Source organism: Zootoca vivipara, chromosome 4 (assembly GCF_963506605.1).
Source record: "Zootoca vivipara chromosome 4, rZooViv1.1, whole genome shotgun sequence".
Classification (NCBI taxonomy): Eukaryota; Metazoa; Chordata; class Lepidosauria; order Squamata; family Lacertidae; genus Zootoca; species Zootoca vivipara.
Window position 1 is genome coordinate 102,296,338 of NC_083279.1, and position 12,959 is coordinate 102,309,296.

The 12,959-nt window shown below is 46.5% G+C and overlaps 1 protein-coding gene across 1 annotated transcript; it reads left to right on the forward strand.

Moving 5' to 3' along the window:
• Positions 1-6,047: 6,047 nt before the first annotated feature.
• LOC132592070 (zinc finger protein 239-like) lies at positions 6,048-11,799 on the forward strand. Its single transcript, XM_060274155.1, has 4 exons — positions 6,048-6,127; positions 8,193-8,244; positions 9,010-10,115; positions 11,198-11,799. The coding sequence occupies exons 2-3, from the start codon at positions 8,232-8,234 to the stop codon at positions 10,083-10,085; spliced, it is 1,089 nt and encodes a 362-aa protein (XP_060130138.1). The 5' UTR covers positions 6,048-6,127; positions 8,193-8,231; the 3' UTR covers positions 10,086-10,115; positions 11,198-11,799.
• Positions 11,800-12,959: the final 1,160 nt, after the last annotated feature.

Sequence of the window (12,959 nt, forward strand, 5' to 3'; positions counted from 1 at the left end):
AGGAAGCTAGCTATGCGTACAGATGGGGCATCCCTTTCAAGCAGCTAGTCCAGTGGTTCTCAAAGGATGTGGCAGGAGAGGATAGCAAGCTGTGGCAGGAAGATGTAAGGACAATCTAAGAAACATTTAAACATTTCAGTATAGTATAGTATAGTATAGTATAGTATAGTATAGTATAGTATAGTATAGTATAGTATCTTTCTATCTACACACACACAACCAAGCAGAAAGTGTATTCATGCCTCTCTTCAAGAGCATTGCCTGTAATCTTGCTCGCCAGAGATAGCTGCCCCAACCTTCCTTCCCACTGCCTGCTTTCAGAAGGCAACCAGGAAACCACAGGATAACCCACAGATCCACACGTGTGTGTGTGTGTGTGTGTGTGTGTGTGTGTGTGTGTGTGTGTGGAGTATCAGTTCACTAGACTTCAAAAAAACTGAATTTTTAAAATGTCTCTACTTTTGATGCATATAGAGACCTTCAAGCCAGGCTATCCTTGTACCATGAGCTGTTATCTTTGTCTCGCAAAAACACATTCCAGAGTGTCTGCATAAGAAAGGGAGACATGCCTTGCTCCATGTCCTAAACTCCCTTTCTTAAACCCATATAAGATAGATAGTCGTGTTGGTCTGCTGCAGTCGAAACAAAATAAAGAAATTCCTTCCAGTGGCACCTTAGAGACCAACTAAGTTTGTCATTGCAAAGGGATCACGTGCAGCGAGGTGCTGCTTAGAGAGTTCTTTGTGTGCTTGCTAATGTATATGCAATTAAGGAAAGACCATAAATGGTATGCCTACAGGGCTTGGGTGTAGACAGGGGGGGCAGGAGGGGGCAGCTGCCCCCCCCTAGAAGCAAAAAAATATTGTATTTTACAGACCATAACCAATACTTTGCCCCTCCAAAAACTGAAGTGGAAAGGGCTTTGCTTTAGCAAGAGCAGCTCTCCGCTTGCTGGGGGCGGGAACACAGCTGTAACAAAAACACATCAAATAAATAAAGCAAAGTGGCTACCAGTACTTAAGCAGTTAAGACAATGGAGCAGAATATCCCTTCAGGCAAGGTCCACCCTATTCACCCTATTGTTATTCAGTGGGAGTTGTTAATGGGCATTCAGGGATCGCATTAACAGTTCTATTGGCGATTTAATGAGGGTGCAGAGGATTCAATTTGACTAAGGTGGCCCTGCAAGGCTAAAAGGAAGTGAATAAGAAGGGGGGGGCTGTAGCTTTGATAGACACAGTGATGTTTATAAAAAGCATTGGTCTGCCCCTCCTCCTGCATCTGTATACTGTAAATCAGGGATGGCCACCTCCCAAGAGACTCTGATCTACTCACAGAGTTAAAAACTGGGAGTGATCTACCCCCTTTTGGGGGGTTCAGGTCAAAGCTGTTGAGTTTTTTTAAGGAAGGGAAGCCCTGTTTTGGGGGGTTTAGGTCAAACTTGTTGAGCTTCTTTTAGGAGGGAGGGAGGCCCATTTTTGTTTAGGGCTTCAGGTCATAGTTCAGCTTTTTTTAGGGAGGAGGAAAAATTTGGGTGAGCTTTTTTTAGGGGTGCCAGTGATCTAGCAGTGATCTACCACAGACATCCAGTGATCTACTGGTAGATCACAATCTACCTGTTGGACGTGCCTGCTGTAAATCAAGCAGAGAGAAAGCTGCTTACAAGGCTCCTGTACATCACAGCGTCACCCAGAGGCACCCACAAATGTGAGTTATCCCTCTCTCTATTTCTTCCTTCCTTTCCTCCCTCTTCCATCCTCAATAAAATACTGGGGGGGGGGGCAGATAAGCCCCACATAGAAAGCCCATCAACATGGGGGGGGAGGACTCTTTAAAATACAGTATTTACCAGTAATTTATTTTTTGGGGGGGGGGGAGGCACCTAGGCCTCTAGGAGTTGGCTGCTATGCCTAGGACAATTCAAGAAAGCAGAATCATGCATATGCTATGGTAATATATTAATAGAATCATGGAATTGTAGTCGGAAGGGACCACAAGGGTCATCTAGTCCAACCCCCTGCAATGCAGGAATTTTTCCCCAATGTGGGGCTTGAACCCACAACATGGTTGAAATATTATGCTGATATGCAGCAACGCCTCGGAGCCATCGAGACTGCGGCCCTGTCTTGCCTCGCCCTCGCCTGCCCTGCCACCCCCTCTCCCCTGCCCGACCCTCCCATCCTCTTGCTGCAGAGTTCCAGCTTCACAGCATCACCCAGAGGCACCCACAAATATGAGGTATCCCTCTCTCTATTATTCCTTCCTTCCCTCCCTCTTCCATCCTTAATAAAATACTGGGGGGGGGGGCAGATAAGCCCCACATAGAAAGCCCATCAAAATGGGGGGGTGACTCTTTCAAATACGGTATTTACTAGTATTTGGGGGGGGGAGGCACCTAGGCCTCTAGGCGTTGGCTGCTATGCCTAGGAGTAGGACAATTCAAGAAAGCAGAATGATGCATATGCTATGGCAATATATCAATAGAATCATAGAATTGTAGTCGGAAGGGACCACAAGGGTCATCTAGTCCAACCCCCTGCAATGCAGGAATTTTTTTCCTAAGGTGGGGCTTGAACCCACAACATGGTTGAAATATTATGCTGATATGCAGCAACGCCTCGGAGCCGTCGTGACTGCGGCCGTGCCTTGCCTTGCCCTCGCCCACCCTGTCACCCCCTCTTGCCTGCCCGACCCTCCCGTCCTCTCCAGCCAAGCAGGGTAGCCGCCGCCGTTGCCAGCCCCAGAAGCACAAGGTGGCCGCTGCCGCCGCTGCCGCCACCACGATGTTGTCAGGCCAGCTGGCCCTGTAGCCCCGCCCACGTTCCCACTTTGTGGCCCCGCCCCTGAATGATCATGGCTTGCCCCCCCCTAGTTTTGATCCTGGCTACGCCCTTGCTACAGGGTGATGTAGCCTAGGATAGGAGGGATTTTGCCGCAGTTTATGCATATGTAGTACCTTAAATTTATGCATATGTAGGGCCTTAAGAGGGACGCGGGTGAAGAAGAAGAGTTTGGATTTGATATCCCGCTTTATCACTACCTGAAGGAGTCTCAAAGCGGCTAACAATCTCCTTTCCCCTCCTCCCCCACAACAGACACCCTGTGAGGTGGTTGGGGCTGAGAGACTTCAAAGAAGTGCGACTAGCCCAAGGTCACCCAGCAGCTGCATGTGGAGGAGCGGAGACGCGAACCCGGTTCCCCAGATTATGAATCTACCGCTCTTAACCACTACACCACACTGGCTCTATGATCTAAACCACTGAGCCTAGGGCTTGCCGTTCAGAAGGTCGGCGGTTTCTATCCCTGTGACGGGGTGAGCTCCCGTTGCTTGGTCCCTGCTCCTGCCCACTTAGCCGTTCAAAAGCATGTCAAAGTGCAAGTAAATAGGTACCACTCCGATGGGAAGATAAACGGCGTTTCTGTGTGCTGCTCTGGTTTGCCAGAAGCGGCTTAGTCATGCTGGCCACATGACCTGGAAGCTGTACCCCGGCTCCCTCGGCCAATAAAGCGAGATGAGTGCTGCAACCCCAGAGTTGTCCTCGACTGGACCTAATGGTCAGGGGTCCCTTTACCTTTACCTAGTGCCTTAAGAGATAACAGAAATGTATATATGAAGGAGCCCCTTCCTTTTCTCAGGGCTCAGACTTTGGAACTGATTCCTCTGAGCCAGCTTGCTGGCTAGCCAAGCAATTAAACTTGAATCCATTGCTCCGTGTCCGCTTCTCTGGAGCAGCAGAAAACAACCTTTCTCCCTCCTCTATATGACATCCTTTTATATATTTGAACGTGGCTATCATATCACCCCTTAACCTTCTCTTCTCCAGGCTAAACATGCCCAGCTTCCTAAGCCGTTCCTTATAAGGCATCGTTTCCAGGCCTTTGACCATTTTGGTTGCCCTCTTCTGGACATGTTCCAGCTTGTCAGTATCCTTCTCGAACTATGGTGCCCAGAACTGGACACAGTACTCCAGGTGAGGTCTGACCAGAGCAGAATACAGTGGTACTATTACTTCCCTTGATCTAGATGCTATACTCCTATTGATGCAGCCCAGAATTGCATTGGCTTTTTTAGCTGCTGCATCACACTGTTGATGCAGAGAAGTGGACACAGAGCAATGGATTCAAACTACAAGAAAGAAGACTCCACCTAAACATTAGGAAAAACTTCCTGACTGTAAGAGCTGTTCGACAGTGGAATTTGCTGCCAAGGAGTGTGGTGGAGTCTCCTTCTTTGGAGGTCTTTAAGCAGAGGCTTAACAGCCATATGTTAGGAATGCTTTGATGGTGTTTCCTGCTTGGCAGGGGGTTGGACTGGATAGCCTTTGTGGTCTCTTCCAGCTCTATGATTCTATGATATTACTGTGACATTTAAAGGAACTGAAAGCTTGTCCATTAAAACTTACTGTTGAGCCACTGAAAAAATTGAAGAGTTGTTGTACAGTGCCAAAAAAAGGTTGTGATCATCAGTGAAACACTTGCAGTGTTGTAGTTAAAACTGTGGGCAGCACAGTGTGTATCTTGCCAAATCATTAACCTCAGACCATCTTGCTTGCACACTGCTATATTTTCCAGCCATGTAGTTTCCATTATCATATGTTTCGCCATGGCAGTAATTGATTTTCAGTCCAGCAACCAGCTATTTTAATAAAATATAATTTGAAAGTCCTTTTCCTGTTTTTTCATTTGTGTTAATAAAATCAATGAACTTTCCTCAATTTGACAAAGCCCATCTGAGAGGTCTACAAACCTTATAACTTGACTCATCCGCTTCATTTGAGCACTTCCTGGGGTGCAGTCAAAGAGGCTAGAAAACTATTTTGCTACTTTAATTTTTCCAGTACTATCAACTCAATAAACTCATTTTGAGTTCCTGGTACCATCTGCCATTTCTAAAAACTAAACCTCCTTTGTTTGCATTCTAATGGTCAGTTCTTTTGATGCTTTGTAGTACTAATGGTTAATCCTCCAGGGGTTGTTGATCGGCTAGGATTAAAGCCTGTTACACACTTAGGGCATTTACCGAGATTAAGTAACTATTCACATACTAATTGTTGACGCTCAGAAGTAGGTCCACACATTCCAATACACATGGATATTAGATTACCTTCTCAAGGTATGACACACAGTCTTTCCACATAAACACTAATTAAACACCTCAACCTGTTACATAACCCCCTTCAAATACACATTAAGACTGTTATCTATTACTTTATAAATACTGAGCTTGATGTACCAGTGGAAGGAAATATATATAATTTTTTTAAAAAAATTATCCAGTAGCACCTTAGAGACCAACTAAGTTTGTTCTTGGTATTAAGCCAGGGGTCCCCAAACTAAGGCCCGGGGGCCGGATGCGGCCCAATCGCCTTCTCAATCCGGCCTGTGGACAGTCCGGGAATCAGCATGTTTTTACATGAGTAGAATGTGTCCTTTTATTTAAAATGCATCTCTGGGTTATTTGTGGGGCATAGGAATTCGTTCATATTTTCCCCCCCCCAAAATATAGTCCAGCCCCCAAGGTCTGAGGGACGGTGGACCGGCCCCCTGCTGAAAAAGTTTGCTGACCCCTGGTATAAGCTTTTGTGTCCATGCACACCTCTTCAAATCCAGAATTGGCCTCCACAGTCACTTACAGACTCATTGTTAAGACCGTGTTTATGGATGACAATCTTACTTGCCTACAAGTGATTGCCAAAGAAGAATAAGATTTATTGTGGTCCTTTGGGGCCACCACCACACTTTCAGGGGGCAGGACTAGATGACACTCAGCGTCCCTTTCAACTCTCTCATTCTAAGATTTTGGATGAGGTTTCCTGCTTCCTGCAGAGCGTTTTTCACTGCAAGCTGTTCCTCCTGTTTCAGAAGGCCAACCAAGAGGGTCCCCCCAGATCAGACACCTCTGGAGTGTGTGCAATGCACGTGGTTCCTCCTGGTATACTGCTGCTGCTGCCCCCCCCGGCTGGCCACGGGTTAAAATGAGCTGGGTTCCTAGAGAGGACAGGAAAGAAAGGGGCTGGTCCTCCAGAGCAAAAGCCCCTCCCTCCCTCCCAGGCTCTTCCTGCAAGGTGGCGTAGCTTTTGTCTCTGTGCTCTGCAAATGCTGCCTCGGCGGCGCCATTTGGGATCTGGTGAGGCTCATCTGTCTTCCCCTATAGGGTGCCGGGGGGGGGCAGGGTCGCTAGGGAGGATGCAGGGGGGTCAGTTCAGCTCATGAAGGGGACTGGGCGCTGTGCCATGAAGGGGCCCCTGCAATGTTCCTGCCCGCTTCTCTGCAAAGGCAGGCAGGGAGGGAGTTGACTGGAGCTTTGCAACTCTAAGTCTGCCTTTGGATCAATGCGCTGCTTTCCCCTTTAGTGCGGGGTCTTTGGGTCAGGGAAAAGACAGCATGCAAATCAACGAAATTGAGATTGTAGCCGGACAGAAACATTTGGGCATAAAATGGTAGAACCACAGACTTGTAGAGTTGGAAGGGATTCCGTGAGTCATCTAGACCGCCTGCAATGTCGGAACCTCAACTAAAGCATCCATGGCAAATGACCATCCAACCTCTGCTTAAAAACGCCAAGGAAGAGATTGTTCCATGCAAGAAATAGAACGGAAAACTTGACCTATGCAATAAACATGGAAAGACTGTTGGAAGATGTAGAGCAGAAAAAAAAGAAAGGGCTTCTTCAAGTGGTGCAGAGTTAAACTATGCAACTACCTCCTGCAGGAAGCAGTGATGGTCACCAACCCAACCCAAACCAAAACCTGAAAAGGGAGGGAAAACTGCAAATTCCAACAGACTCCCTTCTTGAGGCTATATATGTGTCTTTTTTGGGGAGGGGGGTGAGATGCCCTTGATGCCAATGGTATGTGGGGCGTTCTGATAGAGCAACACTCCAGATATTATTAACCCAAGCCTCTATTGGTATATTAGAGGTTTCGTTGGGAAATTACTAGTTTAGCTGCTGTGAACAGGAAGGAAATTAATTTTTTAGATTTAAGGTTGGAGTTTGGGGTCAAATCTAGTGATCATAAAGCAAGTGCCGAATTAGGCATGTACTGCCAGGTGTCACCCATCCTGTATTTGTGCCTTTCAATTTTTTGCCCAAGTGTAGTACTTTACATTTCTCCCTGTGAAAATTCATCTTGTTTGCTTTGGCCCAGTTGTCTGATCCAAATAACAAAACACACACACACACACACAAAACCAAAACACACAACAACGCCCAAATCATACAATACCCACCAAAATAAATGACAACCCCGAAAATAAAATCAAACAATAATAACTTCTGCTTCTCATGTTCTTATTTCAAAAAATAAGAACAGGGATGACCCACAGCAATGTGTGGCCGGGTCAGCTAGTAATAATAATAATAATAATAATAATAATATATTATTTATACCCCGCCCATCTGGCCGGGTTCCCCCAGCCACTCTGCACAGCTTCCAACAAAATAGTAAAATACAGAAATCCATCAAACATTAAAATCTTCCCTAAACAGGGCTACATTGAGATGCCTTCTAAAGGTCTGGTAATTGTTGTTCTCTTTGAGAAAAACAACTACCAGACTTTTAGAGGACATCTGAAGGCAGCCCTATTTAGGGAAGCTTTTAATGTTTAAGAAATTAGTGTATTCCAATATTTCTGTTGGAAGCCGCCCAGAGTGGCTGGGGAAACCCAGCCAGATGGGCGGGGTATAAATAATAAATTATTATTATTATTATTATTATTATTAAGAAGTGGCTGTGGAACCAGATCAAGTAGGGTGAAGGAGCAATGAGGTGAAATAGGCTGAGCGGTGGGGCAGCCAGGGTTCCCCCGGGCTGGTATGAATCTTTCTTCTAAGCAGTTGACAAACCATAAAAAAATCAGTGGTCAGGATTCACTTAAGCAGCTCAATCAGTTGCACAACGGGGCTTCCCCCAATAGCCTCTACCTCCCTGTGCCCCCATGCGCCCCTTGACATTGGCTTTAGGGCATTGGGAGGGTACCTCAGTCCCCAGAACATCCCATGGCTTGCTCAGACAGAATGACTAGAATAACACCATGTGGAGTTTCAGCCATTTTCACAAGGATGTTAAAAAAAGCATGCACAATTAAAACGTGCAGCAAAAGAATCCCATTAAAACAACATAGCAAACAACAGGAAATGTATTGGAGATAATGTTTATGCTAAGAGAATGACATTTTTCTTTGTTTTTTAGGGTCCCTTGTGCTTTGAAGAAGTAGCTGTTTGTGGGATCATGGACTCGCTTGGTAAGGCTCTCTGTTGGATCGCATGTGTTTTGAAATTCAATACATATCCCCAAGTGATGAACCTCCAATATCTTAAAGGAGCTCAACAGCACCACCTACAGCATCTGGGATTGCAACCCTTCCACAGCCTTGAATGAAGGGCTGTCTACTGTTTGGTCTGTGAATATTCTTCCTCCAGTTAGGCCTTTTAAAATCATGATCACCCTGGTCTGAAGTGATAAATGTGGACTGTGGAGTAGCTTCTGTCCATTTTTGGTTGAACAATGAGACAGCTGCCTTTGGAGATGGAGCAGATTCCATGAATGGGCCAAATAAAACCCATCCCAGGAAAGAGCTAGGTTTTTCAAATCTCAGATTCTCATAAATACGTCCGTTAATGCCCATCAACAATGGCCTGTTGTTGTAGTACCCTGTTTCTCATATTTTAAGACATACCCATAAAATAAGCCATAGCAGGATTTTTAAGCATTCAAGGAATATAAGCCATACCCCGAAAATAAGACATAGTGATAGGCGCAGCAGCAATGCCGGCCGCGGCAGGAGGAGGAGGAAAAAAATAAGACATCCCTTGAAAATAAGCCATAGTGTGTTTTTTTTAGGAAAAAATAAATATAAGACATGTCTTATAATATGAGAAACACGGTAAGACCTCCGATGTGAACTCCCTCTGGGTCTTCCTCTATCACAAGCATTAATTAGCATTGTTCAATACTCTGAGGCTCCATTTCTTCCTGAGGCTTTAATCTCTTTTGCTGTTTCTTGCAGGTGGTGATGATTTGGAAATTAAGAACAAGGGAGACACAGTGGAGAGACAATCAAAATATTCAGAGGGTGGAGAGAGTTTTAGTCAGAGCTCTCATTCCATTTCCAATCATGGAAATCCTATTGGGAAGAAACCTTTCCAGTGCTTGGAATGTGGAAAAAGCTTCAGTCGGAACTCCCACCTCACTTCCCATCAGAGAATTCATACTGGGGAGAAACCATATCAGTGCTTGGAATGTGGAAAGAGCTTCAGTCAGAAAGAAAATCTCGCTTCCCATCAAAGAATTCATACTGGGGAGAAACCATATCAGTGCTTGGAATGTGGGAAGAGCTTCAATACAAGCACAAGCTTCCACAGACATCAAAATATTCACCGTGGGGAGAAACCCTACACGTGCCTGGAATGTGGAAAGAGATTCAGTCAGAACACTCACCTCACTTCCCATCGGAGAATTCACAGTGGGGAGGAACCATATCAGTGCTTAGAATGTGGAAAGAGCTTCACCTGGAAGGAAAGTTTCATTTCCCATCAAATAATTCATACAGGGAATAAACCGTATCAGTGCTTGGAATGTGGAAAGAGCTTTAATACAAGCAAAACCTTTCATCAACATCAAAGTATTCACTGTGGGGAGAAACCATTTCAGTGTGAAGAGTGTGGAAAGATTTTTAGACGAAAGGAAAATCTCACTTCCCATCAAAGAATTCATACAGGGGAGAAACCATATCAGTGCTTTGAATGTGGAAGGAGCTTCACCCAGAAGGAAAGTCTCAATTCCCATCAAATAATTCATACAGGGGAGAAACCCTATCTGTGCTTGGAATGTGGAAAGAGCTTCAACCAGAGGGCCAATCTTACGGCCCATCAAAGAATTCATACAGGGGAGAAACCATATCAGTGCTCAGAATGTGGAAAGAGCTTCAGTAAGAGGGCCAATCTTACGGCCCATCAAAGAGTTCATACAGGAGAGAAACCATATCAGTGCTCGGAATGTGGAAAGAGCTTCAGTCGGAACTCCCATCTCACTTCCCATCAAAGAACTCACAGTGAGGAGAATCATAGAATCACAGAATTGTAGAATTGGATGGGAACCAGTGTTGAACCAAAGGTGAGATAGTTCTGGAAGGCCCGCAAATGCCATAGTGGTAGTTGTTTTGGTTGTTGTTTAAGTAATGAATTCACCTATGTACAGTGGTACCTCTACTTACAAATTTAATGCGTTCCGAATGCACATTCGTAAGTCAAAAAATTTTGTAAGTCGAATCCCATAGGAATGTATTGGGAGAAAAAAAAAATCATAAATAGAAGCAACCCTATCTAAAAATTCGTAAGTAGAAAAAATGCTATCTAAACCGCATCCAAGATGGCGAATGGAGCTCCATTCGTAAGTAGAAACATTCGTAAGTAGAGTTATTCATAAGTAGAGGTACCACTGTATATGCAAATTGGCTTGCTTTGATGCTATGCTTATCTGTGGGCTGGGGTGCTGGGCTCTTGGCCCAGAAAAGGGAGCTATCCATAAGACTTGAGTATTTGCTACCTATGCCCTCATTGGCCAGGTGGAGTAAAGGGAGGTTCTCGCCTCTGCAAAAATATTACTTAATATATTAGCACCGTGTGGAAAAGTCATGATGACCTCTCACTGCTCTGGTGGCTTGCTCGTGTCTGTAACGGCAGTGGGGCTGTGCAGGTATGTCACAAATTTACAGCTTTCTGTAATAAAGCACTAGAACTGGCCATTCTGGCACTTTAAACATCTTTCCTTGGTATCCCTGCATAAAACCACTCGTATAGGCCCTCCTTTGAGCCCGTCAATTGGCATAGATACTAGAATCATAGGATCATAGAGTTGGAAGAGACCACAAGGGCCATCCAGTCCAACCCCCTGCCAAGCAGGAAACACCATCAAAGCATTCCTGACAGATAGATGTCAAGCCTCTGCTTAAAGACATCCAAAGAAGGAGACTCCACCACACTCCTTGGCAGCAAATTCCACTGTCGAACAGCTCTTACTGTCAGGAAGTTCTTCCTAATGTTTAGGTGAAATCTTCTTTCTTGTAATTTGAATCCATTGCTCTGTGTCCGCTTCTCTGGAGCAGCAGAAAATAACCTTTCTCCTTCCTCTATATGACATCTTTTAATATATTTGAACATGGCTATAATATCACCCCTTAACCTTCTCTTCTCCAGGCTAAACATGCCCAGCTTCCTAAGCCGTTCCTCATAATGCATCGTTTCCAGGCCTTTGACCATTTCGGTTGCCCTCCTCTGGACACGTTCCAGCTTGTTAGTATCCTTCTTGAACGGTGGTGCCCAGAACTGGACACAGTACTCCAGGTGAGGTCTGACCAGAGCAGAATACAGTGGTACTATTACTTCCCTTGATCTAGATGCTATACTCCTATTGATGCAGCCCAGAATTGCATTGGCTTTTTTAGCTGCTGCATCACACTGCTGACTCATGTCAAGTTTGTGGTCTACCAAGACTCCTAGATCCTTTTCACATGTACTGCTCTCAAGCCAGGTGTCACCCATCCTGTATTCGTGCCTTTCATATATATTTTTTGCCCAAGTGTAGTACTTTACATTTCTCCCTGTTAAAATTCATCTTGTTTGCTTTGGCCCAGTTGTCTAATCTGTTAAGGTCATTTTGAAGTGTGATCCTGTCCTCTGGGGTATTAGCCACCCCTCCCAATTTGGTGTCATCTTCAAACTTGATCAGGATGCACTCAAGCCCATCATCCAAGTCATTTATAAAGATGTTGAATAAGACTGGGCCCAATACAGAACCCTGTGGCACCCCACTAGTCACTACTCTCCAGGATGAAGAGGAGCCATTGATGAGCACCCTTTGGGTTCGGTCAGTCAGCCAGTTACAAATCCACTGAATGGTAGCATTGTCTAGCCCACATTTTACCAGCTTCTTTACAAGAATATCATGGGGCACCTTGTCAAAGGCCTTGCTGAAATCAAGATAGGCTACATCCACAGCGTTCCCTTCATCTACCAGGCTTGTGACTCTGTCAAAAAATGAGATCAGATTAGTCTGACATGACCTATTTTTCAGAAACCCATGCTGACTAAAACAAGGGTGGATTAGGGTAGGCAAGGCTTGATGACTTGTTAATTATTGATGACTTGTTAATTATTTCATACTAGTGGATTTTAGCCCGTTTAAAAACGGGCGCTAGAGGAAGCGGCCTGCCGGGACTGGCTTGGCGGTGGCGGGTCTTCCCGCCACCACCAAGCCAGTTCGCAGCGGGGGCTTTTCGCCGTTTGCCTTCCCCTGAGGGGGAGGCAAACGGCGAAAAACCCCGCCGCGCCGCAATTCGGCTCCGGGACTGGCTTGGCGGTGGCGGGTCTTCCCGCCACCGCCAAGCCAGTCCGCAGCGGGGGCTTTTCGCCGTTTGCCTTCCCCTGGGGGAGGCAAACGGCGAAAAACCTCGCCGCGCCGCAATTCGGCTCCGGGACTGGCTTGGCGGTGGCGGGATGTTCCCGCCACCGCCAAGCCAGTCCGCAGTGGGGGTTTTTCGCCGTTTGCCTTCCCCTGGGGGAGGCAAACAGCGAAAAACCCCGCCGCGCCGCAATTCGGCTCCGGGACTGGCTTGGCGGTGGCGGGTCTTCCCGCCACCGCCAAGCCAGTCCGCAGTGGGGGTTTTTCGCCGTTTGCCTTCCCCTGGGGGAGGCAAACAGCGAAAAACCCCGCCGCGCCGCAATTCGGCTCCGGGACTGGCTTGGCGGTGGCGGGATGTTCCCGCCACCGCCAAGCCAGTCCGCAGCGGGGGCTTTTCGCCGTTTGCCTTCCCCTGGGGGAGGCAAACGGCGAAAAACCTCGCCGCGCCGCAATTCGGCTCCGGGACTGGCTTGGCGGTGGCGGGTCTTCCCGCCACCGCCAAGCCAGTCCGCAGTGGGGGTTTTTCGCCGTTTGCCTTCCCCTGGGGGAGGCAAACAG